Source organism: Glycine max, chromosome 1, assembly GCF_000004515.6.
Source record: "Glycine max cultivar Williams 82 chromosome 1, Glycine_max_v4.0, whole genome shotgun sequence".
NCBI classification, from domain to species: domain Eukaryota; kingdom Viridiplantae; phylum Streptophyta; class Magnoliopsida; order Fabales; family Fabaceae; genus Glycine; species Glycine max.
In genome coordinates, this window is record NC_016088.4 from 55,054,286 (window position 1) to 55,075,508 (window position 21,223).

Sequence of the window (21,223 nt, forward strand, 5' to 3'; positions counted from 1 at the left end):
TGAACGTGAAAGGAAAAGTAGTGAGAAATGAATCACGTGTGGAAGATGAGAGGAGGAAAAGAAAAGAAGAAAGAAATATGAAATATGAAATATTCAGTTCCGATTCCAATGTTATCACGTTTTCTTCTTTTGGCACGTTGAAAACACAACTTAACCACATAAAGCATCCACTATTCTATTCTAATTGCTGTTACTGTAACACAACACAATCTTCATTCATCACTGAAACCAAAGCCACAAGCTGCGACATCAGAAAGACATTGGCGAGAATGGAAGACAGTATTGACCACTTGGCTTTCGAGAGGAACAAGGCGCAGTTCGATGTTGACGAGATGAAGATCGTTTGGGCGGGTTCTCGTCAAGACTTTGAGCTTTCCGATCGGATTTCTCGCCTTGTTGCCAGCGATCCGGTGAATTCTCCTCTTTCCTTCTTCAATTTCTCAATCCCTTTGTTGAAGTGACCTTAGTCTCCTGTTACTCTAAATTTATCTATAAAAAAAACAAGATTTTTTTACATAGGCTATGTTTGGATAAATTTCTCAATAAACAGTACTAATAGAAGAAAAATAATAAGAAGATAAAAATGAATTAACCTCGGAGAAGTTAATTGTGAGAGCTTTAGTAAATTAGTTTATGCATAATTATGAGTGAAGCTTAATTTTACCTTATTCTTTTCTAAGTGCTTGTTGAGAAGTTTATCCATACAGAACCCTGTTAAGTGTTACGTGCTGTCAGCAGGTAGTTAATGTTTCACAAATAACTGTTCAACACTTCAACTCCAGCATGTGAAGTAGCTCGTTATTGTTTCCTTCGCCTTTTCTATTAGTTTGGTGATACTGATACGTGATGATTATTGGCTTCTTTCAAAATCTGAAACCTAGACTTGTTGACTATCATTTCATTTGTAGGCCTTCAGAAAGGATGACAGAACCACGCTTGGTAGGAAGGAGTTGTTTAAAAACACCTTGAGAAAAGCAGCTTATGCATGGAAAAGGATCAACGAGCTCCGTCTTAATGGTGAGTTTTCTGTTCTTCTTGGTATACTTTGCATTTGTGTTCAGATCTTTTTTTTTTTTTTTTCCTATGGACGCATTTAGTTGTCTATTACATTAATATTAATTGTTCTCTATTATTCTTACAGAACAGGAAGCTTATAAGCTCAGATCCTTTGTGGATCAACCTGCTTTTACGGATCTTCATTGGGTATAATTCAATTTCTTTTCCTGATTGCATTCTCATCTTCCATGTCTTACTTATCTATATTGAAGAAATATATCGATAACATAAAAGAAAGAAATATATGTTAGAATCATGAATGGGTTCAATACTAGTTTAAGGACTTCAAAGGTGTGTGTGTGTGTGTGCGCGCATGAATATTGTCCAGGTATTTTCACTTTCTTTGGTATATATTTTTGGGAGGGGGTAGCATTGCTTTGTGTACTAAATTTTAGTTATTTATATTCTTTTGCAGGGAATGTTTGTGCCTGCTATCCAAGGACAAGGCACTGACGAACAGCAGCAGAAGTGGTTGCCTCTAGCTTATAGGATGCAAATAATCGGTTGCTATGCCCAAACTGAACTTGGTCATGGGTCCAATGTTCAAGGGCTAGAAACAACTGCAACATTTGATCCCAAAACAGACGAATTTGTTATCCATAACCCCACATTGACTTCCAGCAAAGTGAGTTAAATGGGTGATTATTCCTGTGAGCCTTTATTGGTCTTTTACTATTTTTAACCGTTTAAGATTCTACATCTTACAATGTTACCTGGTGCTTTAACAAGTACATTAAGAGAAAACACTGTTTTTACTTTTTATGAAGTGTATTTTGGATTTATATCATGCTTCTGACATTGATTTAAACAGTGGTGGCCCGGTGGATTGGGTAAAATATCCACCCATGCTGTTGTTTATGCCCGTCTAATTATTGGTGGTGAAGACCATGGAGTGCATGGTAATTGCCAAATTTAGTCATCTAAGTTTCTGGTGTTAGATTCAGAGGCAAGTTAACTAATTATTTGCCTATTTGAAGGTTTCATTGTCCAGCTGCGGAGCTTGGATGATCACTTGCCTCTTTCAGGCATAACTATTGGTGATATTGGGATGAAATTTGGAAATGCAGCATATAACACCATGGACAATGGAGTTCTAAGATTTGACCATGTACGAATTCCAAGGAATCAAATGTTAATGAGGTATTTCTATTTTACATATTGTCCCTTCTCTAGCCTCACCATAATGGGTTTTATGGTGCTAATAATGCATAATACATTAATGATCTGTGGGGGTAAAATAACAAAAAATTAGAGCACAGGGCAGTACATTAAAATTGGGTGAATCCACAGGGGTAAACTCTATCTAACTCTAATAATAAGAAGAACTGAACAAAAAAAGCTTTTAACGTCATACTATTATTATCTTCAGCGAATTTTTAAAGTTATTTTGTCCATGAATCGAGAGCATTGTTCTGCCACCTGCATTTTACTTTTAAGAAGAAACAAACTGTTAAATGCTCAGGAATAAAAAACCTTGACAATCAAATCTTGAAACTGCAACATCTTTGTTAGCCATATTTCCTGTTAAATACAATTGTTAAATGTTTCCTTTTAGATTGTTTACATAGGTAACTAGATAGAAAAGATGGTTAAGAATAGCGAACTGCCATTAACAAAATAGAAACAGGAATAAAGGGTTGTGCTGATCCTGTGTTGAACTCATCGGTACTTGTTGAGGGTGAGGGAAAGTGGAGGATCTATGACAAAATGAGCATACAGTATCATGACTTTTTATAATAGTTTTTAAATGTCACAATGAGCTTGTTAGTTTTTCCCAATGGAAAATACTAGCAACTAACCCTTTGACACACTTTTCTTTCCAGCACTCTATTAATTGGGTGAATTTCATTTTAGCCCCACTAAAGAGAGTGGGCCTAGGCTTTTGGTGCAACTCTCATGAAATTTATCCCATAATAGAGATAAAGAATGTGTTAAAATGAATGTGTCAAAGAGAGTGTTTCTAGCATTGCTCTTTTGCCAACTGGTTCATGGGGTGATTGCTCGGTTCTTTTAATCCACCAGGGTTTCACAGGTTACCAGAGAAGGAAAATATGTACACTCCAATGTTCCAAGACAATTAGTTTATGGTACTATGGTAAATGTGAGACAAAAAATTGTAGCTGATGCATCGGTTGCTTTGTCTCGAGCAGTTTGCATTGCTACAAGATATAGTGCTGTTAGAAGACAGTTTGGATCACATAATGGAGGTCTAGAAACACAGGTAATGGGAGGTGTGATAAGATCCCTCCTCATCTGGTTTATTAAATATAATTGTATGATGTTGAATTCCGTATTTAGATCTATTGACTGGTCAAAATAAAAAAATTGGTTTTAATTAGTTTCATTCTAAGTGTAGCGTGCTTATTGTGCGGTTTTTCCATTTAGGTGATTGATTACAAAACACAGCAGGCTAGGCTCTTCCCATTGCTGGCTTCTGCTTATGCTTTCAGATTTGTGGGCGAGTGGCTGAAATGGCTTTATATGGATGTGACGAAAAGATTGCAAGCTAATGATTTTTCAACATTACCTGAGGCTCATGCATGCACTGCTGGGTTGAAATCCTTGACTACTACGGCAACTGCTGTATGTTATTACTTCTGTTCATTTCTCTACTCATTGGTCTTAGACTTAGTTTAATTTAATTAGTTACTTAGCGGCTTTAGATAGCATTTAAAATATGGTTTTTGCTATGGCTTCATCTGGGGAATTTTTCTTTCTTTATATTATGTGTGTCCTATACTGAGATTCCACAACAGATACTGATAGGTCCTCCTCCCTTTACTTCTCTCCATATGTTGAAACTCATTTTCTCTCATTTCTTTGGTGTACGCCTTATACATTTCATTTTGTTGTTTGAAATATGTCATTATTATGAAGAATTGATGGGTGTAACTGAACATCAAAACTAAAACCTTTCCAATGAACTGGGTGCAGATTTTAGAGTGCATTTGCATTAAGTGTTGCAAAAAGAGCTTGTTTTCCTTAAACTACATTTGCATTAAGTACTAGAATTTTTTTTTAAAAAAATTAATCTAATTGTTGTGAGAAAAACATTTTTTAATTTAATAAAGTGCTTTATATTAACACAAACAAACAGGTCCTCACAATTGTGACTCTTCAAGCATTACAATCCTGCATCCTGCTAGTTGTCAGTTTAAAATGAAAAATAACACTAGAGCAGCTCATTAAGGTTTATGTATTTTGCATGCTCAATTATACATCATATTTATTTTAAATTTCCGGCTTCAGATTGAAAAAAGAGCTTAAAATTCCTGAATTGCAGTACTGTAATATATTGCCATTAATTTATTGTCCATGTCATCAGTGTGTGTGTGGGATAATTGACTGGATGAGTAATACTTGCATTTAACTGGATGAAGTATTTCTGTTGTGGTTGTGCTATTATCCTTTGTAACTCTGAACTTTTTATGTTCAGTTAAAGTTAAATTAACTTCAATTTCCAGGATGGAATTGAAGAATGCCGTAAACTATGTGGCGGTCATGGTTACCTTTGTAGCAGTGGTCTCCCTGAGTTATTTGCTGTTTATGTTCCTGCCTGCACGTATGAAGGAGACAATATTGTGCTTCTTTTACAGGTTTGTTAAAAGTTAAAAATGTTATACAATCATTTTGTTAATCATTATTTAATTCAGTCTTTACTAAGTCCTTCCACAGATGTTAACAGGATTTAATGTGCAGCATGACAACTAACCTACTTTTTTTGTTGAGAACTAGGTTTTTGTTTGTATTCGACATGCTTTCATACATTTTTTAAAACACCTACTTTTAGGGGTAAAGCCCCTATGCTTGTTGGTTTTGGAAGCTTTAATATACAAAGTGATACTATTTTTTTTCTCAAACAAAAAAAAGGATTTTGGGATTGTCAAATTTGTAGCATGTTAGAAAAGTAAGAAAGTTCTAAAAGGATGAAATACTTGAAAATTGTGATTCGGTTTTTTAGGAATAATTAGGTTGTTTTGACAACTTCTAGAAAATCCGATGTAGGTGGCAAGGTATCTCATGAAGACTGTTTCTCAGCTGGGCTCTGGAAATAAGCCTGTTGGTACTACAGCTTATATGGCTCGAGTGGAACAACTGATGCAATATCACTCTGATGTTAAAAAGGGTATAGTGAAATTGGAGATTATGGCAACTCTAATCACATTAGTTTCACGATATCCAAATCAAATATGGTTTCAGTTAATACTGCTAATACTAACCATGCCTGTGTCCTTTATGAGTTGTAATATTATACTTGTTTTTATTGCCTGCAGCTGAGGACTGGTTGAAGCCTAATGTAGTGTTGGAAGCATTTGAAGCTAGGGCTGCTAGGATGTCAGTTGCTTGTGCTCAAAATCTTAGCAAGTTCACTAATCCTGAGGAGGGTAAATGCTTCAATCTTATTTTAAGTTTCAAGCTATATGCAATTGTCCTTTGTGGTTGATTTTGTTTTCTTGGCATGTGATGGTGGAGATTGGAGGTGGGGAGTGGTTTGTGTTGACTGTTGACTGATCTATATGATGCTTTTGCTAGAAATCACCTGAGTACAGATATGATGCTGGTTGCTTACATGTTGGAAGAATTGATTGAAGATGCAATTAAAAATTGCATCTTTTTTTGTTCATTTTGTTTGTACAGATGACAGGCAAATGTAAAAGTTATACTAATACTAATAATAAAATGACACATTTTAAAGGCTCAGAAATTAAAAAAAAAATAAAATGAAGTCGTTATCATAAAAAATATACATAGATCACCTCAAGATGTAAAAATTTCTTATATCTGAATGTTGATTTATTGTTGTAATTTATGCAACATGGTTGGATATTAGTATTTTGTAATTTGCTAATGGCTTTTCTGGCAGCAGGTTTTCAAGAACTAGCTGCTGATTTAGTTGATGCGGCAGTTGCTCATTGCCAGTTAATCGTTGTTTCCAAGTGAGCTTCTTTCATATTTTACATGTTGGTTGTTTTGTTATAAACTCCATGATTGCGTCTCTAGATTTACAATAATACTGCATTGTCTCAGGAAAGTGAGTTGAATATATCCTAGAGAATGAAACACATAAATAATAAGATAATAGTAGTCCTCCCTCCTCCAATATCTTTTTTTATGTTAATGTTTTATACTGGAAATATAGTGTGATGGACTTTCTCTCAGTTGAAGAGCACCAGACTGAAGGAGTCCAAAGAAAATATACAATTTTTCTGTTATTTTAAAAGATTAAAATTCTTTACTTGTTACTAGGATTTGCTTGAATATTCTACACTTAAGTTGATCAAACTCTTCGTTTTTTAGATTTATTGAGAAGTTGCAGCAAGATATCCCTGGAAAGGGAGTAAAAAAGCAATTAGAAGTTCTTTGCAGCATTTATGCTTTGTTTCTACTTCATAAGCATCTGGGTGATTTTCTTTCCACTGGCTGCATTAACCCAAAACAAGGATCACTTGCCAGTGAGCAGCTGAGAAACTTGTATTCACAGGTTTGTCCTAAACGATTTCAAGTCAATATTAGCATCTTCTGGTGTTTATATTTTAATTCATTAATATGAAGGCTAATGATTTTATGTGTGGTTAGGTTCGTCCTAATGCAATTGCGCTTGTTGATGCATTTAACTACACTGATCACTACCTTGGTTCAATTCTTGGACGTTACGATGGAAATGTGTATCCGAAGTTGTACGAGGAGGCATGGAAGGATCCTTTGAATGATTCAGTTGTTCCTGATGGCTTTAAAGAGTATATTCAACCGATGCTTAAGCAGCAACTACGTAATGCTAGGCTGTAGTTAATTTTGTGGCAATGATGCTTTTGGCATCTAAGAAATTTACCCAGACTATTCTGATTTACAACTCTTAATAAAGTTGTGTTTGCCAGCTAGTAATTACCATCGCAATTAGGTGTATCTGGAACTGGAACTGGAACAAACTCATTTATTTATTACATTAACGATACTTGATGTCTAATTTCGTGTCTATTATTTCTGGGCATTTCTAATTTTTAATGTGGGTTTTCTTCACACTAACTCTTATTTCCAATTTTCCAACAAGGTACTATAAAAATTCCGTTACTTCTGATGGACATACGACTGGTCAGATTTTGTATATTTAAGCGTAGTTCATCAATGTATTAGCAGAATTTTCCTTTTCTTTTCTCACTTAAACTATAATTATAATGTTCATGCTTGTTCAAATAAAATGGCATGAATAAAAAAATTTAATCCATAGAAAATATTTTATTTTGAGACTCATAAAATTTATTTAATAATAAATAATAAACAGATAATTTTAAAGAATATATTGTTACTTTATTTTCCGTCCATACCTTCTTCCCTTGACGTGTGGAAATAGAAACGGATTTGGTTATAGATTTAACAGTTAAGTCTACAAGACAATTTTTTTTTAAAACAATTATAAAGTCTCACAACTTCAAATATTTTATCACTTTATTATTAACATATTATTTTTTTATATTTTATCAATAAATATTGTTCACTATAAAAACCTGTAAACACATTAACTTTAGAATGAAGTTCTTCACTTTCAAATGTGTGTTTTTTTAAAAAAAAAAAAAATTAAATTGAGAAGTCCTACATACACTCACGACTTCATTTACGACTAAAAAAACATGAGGATGGGGAGACAAGAATAACTAATTCTGATATTCTATGGCACAAAAAGGACAAATTCTATTAAATAAAATTTAGTATATAAACTACTATGTAATAACAACATCTACATGAAATTAGCAATTACCTTTCCTTCTCTTCTCTTCTATTCTGAAGGCCCTGGTGCTCGAAACCAGATTTCCTTGTCACCTTGTTCCTATCAGGTGGCATAAATGTAAATCACTCGCATGCTTTTATTCTTGTCACCCATTTTAGTATGATTACTACTGCAGAAATTCTGCATTATTTTATCAGTTTTGTCACTATTTTTTACAATGTTTCGTTTGGTTTAGAGGAAATAAATATTCTGGTTGTTCCTGCTTTCGTTGGTGATTTAGTGTTTATTGGCATTTTTTTGTCTTATTTTTCAATATAGATATTTATTCTGTGATAGTTGAATAGTTGATAACTTGATACTTAACGATGAGTAAATGGTATAAAGTACCGCGACATATACTGAGTAAATGCTAATGGAGAAAGATAATGCTGTGATGTGGTATAGTCTGTCTTTTACCTTTTATTTTTCCTTCTAATTTTGACACTGCATCGAATGCTCTGTTAATAAACACATGCGATTTGATTTGATGAAATGAATTGGTATCTCTGCAAGAATTTAAAATTTTTGTTGTTATGGACTTATGGAATACTGTATAATAAACTGTTGTCTCTTTTTGAACTTGAAAAATTGGTTAGAAACGACAACATGGTTTTGTTTTTTAATGGATACAGTTGCTAGCTGAGATAGTGGACACATATTCCTTCATATATTTGCTTTCTGTGTTAGTCACTTCTCTGGTGCCCATTTCAATCCTGATGTCACAAGGCTTTTGCCACCATTAGAACACCAGAAGGTTTCCCTTGAACAAGCTGTAACAAATTCAATATTTTCCTCTAGAACACTGGTAACTGGTTAAACTAAACCTGTGGTTTGTTGAGGTTATTATCCAATTAGGTGGTTTTCTGTCATGAACTATTTGCATAACCATAATGTTATTGTATTTATGATATTTCGGTGGGATTATTCGAGCCTATATAAGCATATCAGCAACTTGGATGCGGGTAGCTCCTGAATAACAAAATGGTCATGAAAAAGAACAATGCAAAGAGTTATATTTCAATAAAGCACTGGTAGATAATATGTTGAATTGAAATTGAGGCACAAAAAGAACACCTTGAAGCAACAAGAGTTATTAAGTTGGATAGTACCAATAATTGTTATTGGAATATTTACGTTATTGGGCAATGAAACAAATTTGTTTGTGACAGACAACTGTGCAAGAAAGAAATTTTTTTTTTTCTATAAAGAGATTGATATGAGAAGAAGCACCTTAATCCCATACACAAGGTTAAATGATTTGTTTGGTTGTTTATTTTCTTTTTTTAATTTGGTCATTTACTTTTTAAAAGTTTAATTTGGTCATTCGTCTTATTTGTTTGCTTAATTTATCTTTTATTTTTTTAAAAAAATTATTTAATCCTTGATTTTATTTTTTTAATTTAATTCTTTATTTTATTTTTTTAGTTTAGTCCTTTAGTCTAATTAAGATTGACGCTGTTAATAATTTAAAATAATTTTTTTTTCACCTTTCTCTCCTTTTCTTCGATTTATTCTTTAAAATAATTTTCCAAGATAGGCACACAAGAGGCTATATTTCTTAGCAATTTTAGGCTTCTAATCAACTTTCTTGGCACCACTTAATTGCATTTCAGATGGTGTAGTGAGTAATTCGATTGCGCGCACGTTGTTTTTTCTCTGGAACAATCAATGGAAAAACTGTTTATGGGACGGATAGGGTCTATTAAAATAATCTGAGCCCTGATTTTGCAAAAGACTGGTTCAAACCCATCAAGAAAGCTAAGACATATTCATTTTGAGCATAGTTAAGAATTACAAGTACAGAAATGGGTTGAATGGTATTCAGTTATTCACTCAACTCATCCCATATAAAGATTTTAATTTCGTAAAACACCGACTAACAGAAAAAATCAGTTAATAATTAGAAAGGATATATTTAATATTGTGGTATCAGTGAGGCACATGAAATTCACTTTTTTACAAAGTGAATTGAAAAGGAAATGAAATCACTGATATATATTTTTAAACATTTTCTATAAATAATTGAAACAACGAAAATTTAGTTAAGAAAAAGCAAGAGGAAATTTTCCTATTTAAAAGATGAGTAATGCTATTTTATACGAAAGCGCTCCTTGCATGAATCGCACGAATCAGTTATGTGGGTCAGTTTCTTTTTTTTTTTTTTCAAAATAAATATTAATTAAATAATATTAAAATAAAAGATAAGTCTTAGCGCAAATACACGTTCGTGCAGTTTTTACGAAAACGCTTTCGCACAAACAAGCATTTCCCATCTTTTTGTGTCATTTTTTAATTGAATGAATAGAAGAAACTTGAAAGTTATATAAACAGAGAATAAATTTCAAGCGTTAAAAAGGTGTACGGATTTTACCTTTAATGTTTAGATTTCAGATTTCAATTTTTAAGTGAGAATTAATATGATACCTAAAGTATTAAATAATTATTTTGTAATAATAGAAAAAGTTGTCACAAGCCTAATACTAGTTTTAGCCTTTTAGGATTATCGTGCAAAAAAAGGAAAAAAAAAACATGTTATGAATGATTAAAAAATATTATTAATATATTAACCTAAACATTAATTTTTAGACTAAATTATAATTTTGATTTCCTTTTGATTTTAAATTCATAATTTTAATCTTTTCATTTTTAAATTAAGATATTTAATTTTCATATTTTTTAAAATAAAAAATTTCGATCTTATATGACAAAAATTTATATATAAAAATTAAACTCATAATTTTTCATTCAGAAATAACGTAATAAATCTTTAAAATACTTATATTATTTACATATTTTAGAAACACTATTTTATATATATTATTAGTTAAGAATTAAACTCATAATTTTTTTATTCAGAAATAAGGTAATAAATCTTTAAAACACTTATATTATTTACATATTTTATAAACACTATTTTATATATATTATTAGTTAAGAGTTATTAATTTTTTTAAATTATAAAAATTTATAAATTAAAAAATATTTAATATATAAATCTTTTTAATTTTATTTTATATCATTTTATATATTTTTTAAAAATTATAATAAAGTAAGAACAAATTTTATATATAATAATTTATTAATTTATATTAAATATTTTATAAAGTTAAATATTAAATATTTTATTTTAATTTATAAATTTTTATAATTTGAAAAAATTTAATAACTTTTAACTAATGATACATGTAAAATATTCTATTATAAAATTAATTAAACAAAAAAATGTTTTAATGATTTATTATTTTTTCTTTTAATAAAAATATTATGAATTCAATTCCTATTAAATAATTTTTATAAATTTTTTATTTTATTTAACCTTTGTGTTGATAATATATATAAACGTCATATCAGTATTAATACATCACATCAGAAATTATCATTTAACGGTCAACAATAAATATAAAGACTAAAATAACTTATTCTAAAAAATAATAAAATTAAATATTTTGATTTAAAAATAAATGAATAAAAATTATTAATTTAATATTATAAAAAAACTAAAATTACAATTTAATCTAATTTTTATTGTTTAAAATGTCTTGAGGAGAGGAGGAAGTGGGGAAGAGAAGAATTCAAACGAGACCCGATCAGGGCATTCGAAGCCAATAGAACCTGGCAAGTACACATCCCTTTTTATATAGAAAATTGTGTTCCAACTAAAGTCTGTTTAAAGCTGCTGACATGTATGTTGTCGGATTCCCACTCCCCCACTGTATACAAAGTCACGAATTATTGTTATGTGGGACGAATATGGGAAAACATTCAACATGTATTTGACAAATATAGCCTATAAACAGAAGAGAAGATCAAAATAGGGATGATGAGAAATAAGTTATTTTTCATCGAACTTATAACTACTTAAAATAAACTTAGAATTTGAACGAGTTAACTCTCAAACCTTAGATTACAAAATAAGGTTTTTCCCTTTTTTATCTTCACTGTTTAATTATATTGCTGGTCAACGTGAGATTTCCAACTTAAGATTTCTTTCGATCATAAAATTAATAGCACTGAACATTTGCGAGTAATTATTATCATAAATTTTAATACTATCTTAAAATTCAAGTTTTTAATATATGCACTTGACTCATGAAAAGGGTTTGTTAATGTGAGACCAGTAGACCACAAACAAAAGAAAGGAAGGAAAAAACACAATTGATTTGGTGAGAAGACTATAGTTTGAAGTGGAGAATCAAAAGACATTATTGTACTTTCCATTCTTGAACGGACGATAGTAGTGGTGAGTGGTGCATCTCTACTTGAAGCACTCTTTCATCTTAAATTACCGCTGAATGAATGACCAACAATATAATGATGAGCCCATTGACCTTTAATTTCAAGTTTCAAGGCCTACAACTACAATGAATGACAGTTCCGCCAAGCCACAATACACGTGCTGACTCCGCCATAAATAATGCCAGAACCAAACTCTTTCTCAACATCATAGTTGAAGTGTCTCTCTCCCTCTTATTTATGCATGGCACCCCCCAAGAATGATGAAACTGCTAAGAAAACAAACAACAGAGGAGCATGGACCGCGGAGGAAGATCAGAAGCTAGCCCAGTGCATTGAAATTCACGGTGCAAAGAGATGGAAAACTGTTGCAATTAAATCAGGTTTATATATAATTAGCTTGCAATGCTAATTTCCAATATATATATATATATATATATATATATATAAAATTCTTCTTCACATGTTTCTATATATATGGTGACAGGTCTAAACAGATGTGGAAAAAGTTGTAGGCTAAGATGGTTAAACTATCTGAGACCCAATATCAAGAGGGGCAACATATCAGTTGAAGAAGAGGATTTGATTATTAGGCTTCACAAACTGCTGGGAAACAGGTTTTTATTTGTTGTATTCAAAACTAAGACAAGAATATTAGTATTATATATATATATATATATATTATGAACATGTACGCGTTGTGAATATTACTGTACATATAATATCCACATTTTTGTGTTAATTAATTAAGGTGGTCATTGATAGCTAAGAGGCTTCCAGGACGAACCGACAACGAAATTAAGAACTACTGGAATACTTGTTTGTGCAAAAAACTTAATCGCACAAAGGTGAAGCCTGAAACTTCAACAGCACAAGCAACACATACGACTCGGAGTACTGAGGAAAGAGCAGCGGTAGAGAATAAAGAGCGCATTGATGATGGGAGTGGGGACTCAGAAGTTAACTTTGATGTGAACGAATTCTTCAACTTCTCCATTGAAGGACCCTTTGCGTTAGATTGGATGATCTAGAACTTGATGAGGACTTGTTGTGTGTCTCTTAATTTCTTAGTTTTGAGCTTGTGTTTATATACTTGTTATGTGGTCATTATAATTGAGTCCTAGCAATACATGCGTGAGTTCCATTAAATAATTTGAACTCTCATCATTGTATTTAGTGGAACTTACATATATATCATTAAGTGTAACAGTAATGTTTTAATTATGAGAGTAGTGAATAAAGTGTGTTAGTAGTTCATTTTTTCCGTGCTCATAACAAATTAAATTGTTGGTAACCTAATAAAATTTCCTTCTTTACATTTACTATCATTTGAATATTTTTCTTTCGTGAAATTAATGATGAACTTTATTCTCTTAATTTAATTCGAAATTTAAATATATTCCTAACATGCATCCAACAATAGTATTTTTAAGAATTTTTAACCTCTTATTTCTTTCAACCTGTCATTTCTAAAATTTTAGTATTTTTTAAAAAAAATTATCAATAATTAAAAATAACATTGCATTATAATATAAATTATTATGATGATCTAAAATATAATTTAAATGTTTAAAATATTTATTTATCACAAATTTTAATTTTAATATAATTTATATATTTAAAAGTATTTATTTACTATACATTTTAGATATATAAAATAAATATTTATTTTGTGTGGTGCACAAACTAAAATACCATGAAATGGGAAGTGCGTCAAATGAAGGAAGATATGAGTTATTAGCACATGTTATTTGTAGGTATATATCTAGTAGTTATTATTATTATTATTATTATTATTATTATTATTATTATTATTATTATTATTATTATTATTATTATTATTATTATTATTATATGTGTAAAAAAGAATAAGCAAAGCAATATATGGCAGAAAAATATGACGTGTGATTTCTCAATTATTTTAGGTAAAATGATCTCTCTCGTTGTTCCAGTCACTTTTCAGCCAACATCTCTAAGATTTAACAAAATTGAGAAATTTCCATAAATTAAATTAAGTTGAGTGTTATTGCTTGCGATAAGAGGAAAAAGAATGTTTGAGTTCAAAAAACGGTATAATAGAAGAGTTGTTAGATAATACATGTGGAGTTTAGGGTTGGAACTTGGAAGAAAAGAAGAAGATGAATCACAAAATACTGACGGGATCAAAAGGATTTTTTTTACCTAAAATAATTGGAATTCTACTTGTTTTTTTTTTAATTTATATTTACAAGTATATTCTTAGATGTGCTTAAAAAATGAAGTCTTACATAGTACCTTTTCAAGAAAAACTAGGAAGATATGAAAACAAACGACATGACACATATATATGAAAGAGAAGAGTTCAACTTATTTTAAAAGTAAAAGTTACTTTTTGATTAATTTAATTCACTCTCATATATATATATATATAAGTTTTTTAGAAAATCATGTGACTTTTTTTTAATTCATCCTTCTTTTTTAAAGGCTTTAGATTTAAGAATTTCAAATGTGATGCATTGTTCGATTAATGATCATGGTGCTCTGACTGTTGCCCTTGAATGCTTGGGTTCAATTTATCTTGTGCTTTAAAGTTTCAAGGAAAAACCATGATTCATTAAGCTGAAATTAATACTTTTTTTATTCCACTCTCTCTTAAAAAAAAGAATTTTTTTTTCATTATAACATTAAAGTAAAATATTTACTAGTTTTGTTAAGGATTAATATCTCTTAAGATTAATTGAGTCTCCCTTCTCAATCATAATTTATCGTAACTTGACATATTTGGCTTCATGAATATCATTGCATTGTTTAGTTAGGAATTTCAGAAATAACTCTATTATTTGAATGACGAAAATTTGACAGCAACATGTTAAATTATCTTTATTTTTACTAATTGTTTTTTTTTGTATATATATATACATCTAAAAAATGCATGATAGTACTGAAAATCAAAGAGAAAATTATTTGTTTTCCGAAATATGACTTTCAAGATACACTAATTTTCCTTTGGAAAATCAGATTATGCATGTGAAGAAGCATTGCATTGTACGTATATATCATAATGAGTCTTTGGGTTGCAGGATTGCCTCGTTTACTAGCTATTGTGATTTGTGACTGGATATATAAGAGTACGTACCCTTCTCGAAGAGCTTTAATTTCACAGATATCTGACTGTCAGATTTACTGTCTCGAACCTATTATTTCGGCATTCGTTGTACTGTTAAGTTGTTGTATTGCGCGGGTTGTATTTGTCTCGGATTTATATTCCATATCATAACATCGTGGGTTCCACAGCACAAGTCATGAGAAGCTGCATTGTTCATTGCCAGATAATTAACGTGTGTGTGGATTGAGTTTCAACTTTGCTTTTTCCAGGCAAAAGGTGGAGAACACTCAAACACAATCATGGAGATTGTATATATACATGATGTTGTAAAATGGAGCAACTGTTTTATGTTTATGATCGTTAAGTATTTAATGCAAAATGAATGAAAACTTAAAAATGTTATTTTATAGAATTAAAATAACTTTTTTGTCTAAGATATTATTTTTTAAAATTTAAATATGTTTTTGTTATCTTAAAAATAGAATCATTTTGATTTTGTCCTTTAATTTTTTATTTTATTTTAGACTCGATAAGATTTAATATTTTTTATTTTAATCTCTATTCTTAAATAACAACCTTGACATAATAATAACGTTTGCAATAAGTGACTTGTTAATTAGTAAGAAGTCTGACAAAATAATTATGTTAGCCTTAACCCTTTTATTAAGCTTTATTTTTTAATCAATATCTTTCATTTTTGAATTCTTAAAGAAGTGCTTTTTTTGGCAATATTATTGAATAAAGAGGCAATATCGAAGCCGAACTAGTTAGTAAGTGCATTTTGATTTTGCTGGTACATTCTGCTGCGTCGCGTGCAAGCATAGAATTAACTTTTACTTTTTTCTTTACGAAGAAACATTATTTTAAAAAAGGAGTAGAAGAGTTCCTGGCCATCAACACGCTCTTTGTGGCAGTGACGTGATACAAGATGCTGCACCAACAAACATTGATCCAAAAGCTTCTGCAACGGATGCATGTAGCTACAATACTCATCATTTAAATTTTCAGTCTAATGCTTACATTGGAAAGACACGGTTACTTCTATTCATGGGGTTCTAGGGACAACTTGTGACCCTCGAATGAAAATCCGTAATTTAATCTCCGGATTAATTGCTGCAGAGAAACTGCATCATGGCATGCATGTGATGGCAAAAGAGTACATATGTTTATATATCTTTTTACAAATTTTAGATATTGTTATGTCTTCTTCGCTATATCTTGCCTTTAATCAATTCAAATCTTATAAATATGCAGATGATATTATACCATTATGTTCTTTTCATTGAGATAGTATAGGGACTATATATCATCTCCATTCTCCAAGTCCTTGCGCACTTGTGTTACACAATATGTACTTAAATGTAGATATAGGACTATAAGATTAATTTAATGATAAAGAAAAAAAAAAGTTTCGAGTTTAAATCTTTTTTATTTTTACAAATTAATTGTTAACAACTAACCTTTATTGATATAAAAACATTATTAAAGGTGAAAACTACAAACACCTTTTAAATGGGTTAAATATATAAATTGATCCCTATATGTCTCGTGGATTTTTAATTTCATCCTTATATGTAAAAATTTATTAAATTAGTCCTTATATATACACATGTTACTAATTTGATTCTCGCCGTTATCTATCAATCATTATTTTCTTAATTCAGTCTTTATATATGTGGCATATCGTTAATCTGGTTCTTGTACTTGTAGTGTATTTTAAATTCAATCACATTTTTTTTTGCACATAGATATCTTTAAATTGATAGTCAAAAATTAATTTCTTTTAAGGTAAAGGGATTTAAGTTTTATTTCTTCCAATAAATTTTTCTTTATACACATGGTTAGTAATTGAATCATAATAATATGTTTAAAAAATTCAACCATCTACTAATTATTATGTTGGACCTTGTTGATTTTAATTGATTGCATTTAAGTAGGAGACTTTGAACCATAGTCAACATGCATTCTCAATTAAGAATGTATTTAATTTATATTTCTACAATCTTTTAATTCTCCTAATTATTAAAGTGAAAATCTTAAATATTTTTTAAAGATATTACCAATACTCACTTATTTATTTCATATGTTTATTTATCAATAATTCAGTAATAGTTATTCAAAATTAAAGTATATTGTGACAATGACTGATAAAAATATTTAAAATTGTTTGTAAAAGGATGTAACAAAAACTCCAACAATCCTTTGATTTATAGTTTGAGTATCCATGGATACTTATTAAAAATATTTTTTAAAATAAATAACAAACTAATACACAAATCAGTAATTCTTTCATAATACTTAAAAGTACATCAATAATTCAAAATACAATTGGCATTTTGTTTGGTTAAGTGATTTTTTAACGAAAGCTTATTCGGCACTGATATATGATTTTTTACTTCTTTATTCATTACTTCATAGTATACATTTTCACATTTTTATATATTACTTAGTATAGCAATCGATCTAATAGAGGATTTCATTGTGTAGACAAAAACTTATCTCTTTCCCTAATAGAAATTTTTAAGAGAACGTATAAATATTTTTACAAAATTATAACTCATGTTTTAGATCATTAGATACAAAAAAAGTGTTTAATTTTTTTTAGATATTCAGAAAGGCTTACCGATTGATCCACTACGATAAAAGTTAGTAAAAGCATATTCAACATTAAGTGAATTTTTTTTTATTTGCGTATTACTACGATGGTAGAAAAATAAGATAAATGCATTATTTTAATTCTTTATCTTAAAATAAAATAGTAGGTAATCCAAATATTATTCTAGATTAACAAAAAAAGGAGTCATTTACCAAAAGGGAAAAAAAGGTTTCGAACCAAATGCCTGATAAAGTTTAATCGGCGTAACAGGCCTGGCCCAAAAGTAAAGAAGAGAAGCCGAATTATGAAACCGGGAGGCCCATACTAGAAGCGATGCCTCTATAAAGTGTTTAAACTCATTCAGAAACCCTAGCTTTCAGTTGGCGCGGGTGAGGTAGAACCCTTCCACTGTGGTGACTCTGCGATGGGTACTGCCTCTACCTTCTTTGCTATTCTGCTTATGTTTTTTTGTTCGTTTGTAATTTGTTTTTGTTTTCATTAGATCTGATGCCTGAATTGAACGATTATTTGGTTTAATTGTTCTGCTGGAGCTTTCTTAAGAGGGTTTGGGGTTTTAACGCCAAAGCCAAAACAGGAGAAAGAACATCATCTCTTCGCTAACTTGAACTAGCATGGATGTTTGCTACTGTGCCCCCATTTTTTTGTTTCCATTTTGCTTCATGACTCTATATTTGAATCTAGGCTTTATATTTGGTCCATGGTCGTGCTTTTTTTTTTGCTTGCCATTTTTCTTTTATGAAATGGCCATTGGTTCTTATCTATGTTTCTCATATTCGTTCTACGTCTTGTATATGGTTTTCTTGCTGTAAATGTTTTTGGTTATATAAGTTTCTGCTTGTTTAGTTAGTATTGTAGGATCTGTGAGCATGCTTACTTCGATCCCGTATGGTTTTTGAAGTTGATAGTCAGATCTAAGTGATTTTAAATATAGTTGGTCTTTTGGAACGAGAGAGACTTGTTTTGGCAAGCTGCATGCATTTGATTTCATAATTGGTTTTTGTGGTGTAATCCAATTGTCTTATCTCACATGCACCAACCAGATGTTAATTAAATTAAATACTGTACAGTCTTGGGCTCTTAGTGTTATCATCAATTTAGGTCTAACAACTCATTGGTGTCAAGTAATATCAAACGATTAGTCGTTAGGTTGGACAATTTGGTATATATAGCTTTTGGTTATTCTGATGGAATTATGTGTGGTACCTGTGTTGGAAGTGTAATTGATAAAACGTGTTGTTTATGTTGGTGTGATTGGCAATAGGTGCCTACAAGTATGTTTCAGAGCTATGGCGCAAGAAGCAGTCTGATGTCATGCGCTTCTTGCAGCGGGTGAGGTGCTGGGAGTATAGGCAGCAACCTTCCATTGTTCGTTTGACAAGGTCTACCCGCCCTGACAAGGCTCGTCGCTTGGGCTTCAAGGCTAAGCAGGTTAACAATTTGTTTTTCTTTCTCACAATCTTATTGTTACCGAATACTAATTTACTAGCATTCATTTCTTTTTCAAATTACTGTGTACTTTGTGAGTTGTGAGGATAATGCATTAATTGGTTCATTTCATTCACTTAATTCAATTGGGGAAATGCATTAGTTATATTACTTCATTTTACTCAGTATTGTATTATTGTGCCAAGTGTGTCTGTCCTTGTAAAGCTGTTGCACATTCCCTTGTTTGTTTCAGTACAATGTTGATTGTGATTATGACAATGCAGGGCTATGTGATTTACCGTGTTCGTGTTAGGAGGGGTGGCCGAAAGAGACCAGTTCCCAAAGGTATTGTTTATGGGAAGCCCACAAACCAGGGAGTTACCCAACTGAAATTTCAGCGAAGCAAGAGGTCAGTTGCCGAGGAGCGAGCTGGACGGAAGCTGGGTGGACTTAGGGTCCTCAATTCTTACTGGGTGAATGAGGTTTGTTATTGTATTACTTCTGTTGAAATTGAAATTTGGTTGTGAATCATGTGTTGATTTGGTAAAAGCTTGTCATGGTGTTTCAGGACTCTACTTATAAATACTTTGAGGTGATTCTGGTGGATGTTGCTCATGCTGCTATTAGAAATGATCCCAGAATCAATTGGCTCGCCAATCCAGTGCACAAGCACAGAGAGCTGCGTGGGCTTACCTCTGCCGGGAAAAGCAACAGGGGTTTACGTGGCAGAGGACATCTATATCACAAAGCACGTCCATCCCGCAGGGCAACCTGGAAGAGAAACAACACCCTGTCTCTCCGCCGCTACCGTTAATTTCGCTGTCATCTTATTTTTGCTTCATTTTCTGAAATACTATTTTGAGAACACACAGCATTTGATGTTTTGACTTTGAAATTCGAGTTTTGAATGATTTAATCATCTTTTTCTATAAATTGACGAGTTTTTCTATTGTTAAATTCAAAGTTCATACTTGATATTATTTGTTATTTAGCTCGTGGAATTGGAAAGCTGGACCTGTCATTTCACTGGTTACCTTTACAATATTATTTTATATGGTCGAAAACTTTGTTTCAATTTTGTCAGTTTAATTAAATTACACATTTCGAATTAACACCCATCAATTAATAAAAAAGTTGAGATAGTCTTGTTTGATATTGATATGCCCTTTTATTGTAATTTTTCTAAAATTTAACTTATAAAAACATTAATTTTAACTCGTAATTGGATAACATATTCTCAGTTAAATTCTTGGTATTAAGTTAAATTTTGTATGTAGTCAATAAATAATTTGGATGCTTTGAATTATTTTTATCATGTTTAAACTTAATTTTAATTGGAATTCAAAATTGTAGATCTTTCTATACAAAATATATTTTTATCATGTGTAAGCTAATATTATTGATGAGATAAAAAGATACACCAAGAAAAATGATTTGGTAAACTGAACGGAGATGAGTAGCTTTATTTCTTTGTCTGTAATTTATTGTAACAAAGATGAGTATTTTTTTTAAATAAAAGGAAAAACCGCCAGGAAAAACGAAACGATAGTCTTTACATATGACAAAACAACGTTTAAGAACGACCAGACTTGGAAAGAACGTCAACAACCGGGATTGTCTTCACGAAGGGTGTGTGACCAAACAAAATCACCACCAGACCTTCTAAACTCTTCAATCCCATGAACCAAAGCTGCATAAGGTTGAGTAGTTTATTATTAGAGTAAGCAGTTACTCACTTAAAAAAATAAAACTATATAAATTTCATTAAAAAAATAAATTATAATATCTATTTAAAACTAAGTAAAATAACTTAATATGTAATTGATCTTAATAAAAGTAAGATCAAAACATAATTAAAAAATTAATATGTACCAACGTTGTTAATTAATCTGGATTAAAATAAACTCAAATTTTTAAACAACGTTTATTAGTCATTAACTGATTAACATTGATAAATATTTTACTCTAATCATATAATAATAATAATAATAATAAATGTAACATGTGAGATTGTTTTTATTTACAATTTTGTAAAGAATTAAAT

At 30.6% G+C, this 21,223-nt stretch overlaps 3 protein-coding genes across 3 annotated transcripts; all 3 read left to right on the plus strand.

The window, feature by feature from the left end:
- Positions 1 to 17: 17 nt before the first annotated feature.
- LOC100810829 (peroxisomal acyl-coenzyme A oxidase 1) lies at positions 18 to 7,021 on the plus strand. The gene is made up of 14 exons (XM_003517363.5): positions 18 to 410; positions 909 to 1,017; positions 1,142 to 1,203; positions 1,472 to 1,681; positions 1,868 to 1,955; positions 2,034 to 2,196; positions 3,079 to 3,277; positions 3,442 to 3,639; positions 4,521 to 4,652; positions 5,062 to 5,182; positions 5,331 to 5,441; positions 5,924 to 5,993; positions 6,355 to 6,538; positions 6,634 to 7,021. The coding sequence occupies exons 1-14, from the start codon at positions 78 to 80 to the stop codon at positions 6,841 to 6,843; spliced, it is 2,190 nt and encodes a 729-aa protein (XP_003517411.2). The 5' UTR covers positions 18 to 77; the 3' UTR covers positions 6,844 to 7,021.
- Positions 7,022 to 12,126: 5,105 nt separating this feature from the next.
- On the plus strand, positions 12,127 to 13,298 carry LOC100791381 (transcription factor MYB3). Its single transcript, XM_003516610.5, has 3 exons — positions 12,127 to 12,435; positions 12,540 to 12,669; positions 12,804 to 13,298. The coding sequence occupies exons 1-3, from the start codon at positions 12,297 to 12,299 to the stop codon at positions 13,081 to 13,083; spliced, it is 549 nt and encodes a 182-aa protein (XP_003516658.1). The 5' UTR covers positions 12,127 to 12,296; the 3' UTR covers positions 13,084 to 13,298.
- A 4,806-nt stretch (positions 13,299 to 18,104) lies between these two features.
- Positions 18,105 to 20,291, plus strand: LOC100305473 (uncharacterized). Its single transcript, NM_001248961.3, has 4 exons — positions 18,105 to 18,161; positions 19,016 to 19,182; positions 19,464 to 19,661; positions 19,748 to 20,291. Exons 1-4 carry the CDS (start codon positions 18,158 to 18,160, stop codon positions 19,991 to 19,993), a joined length of 615 nt encoding a protein of 204 aa, NP_001235890.1. The 5' UTR covers positions 18,105 to 18,157; the 3' UTR covers positions 19,994 to 20,291.
- The last annotated feature ends 932 nt before the right edge of the window (positions 20,292 to 21,223 follow it).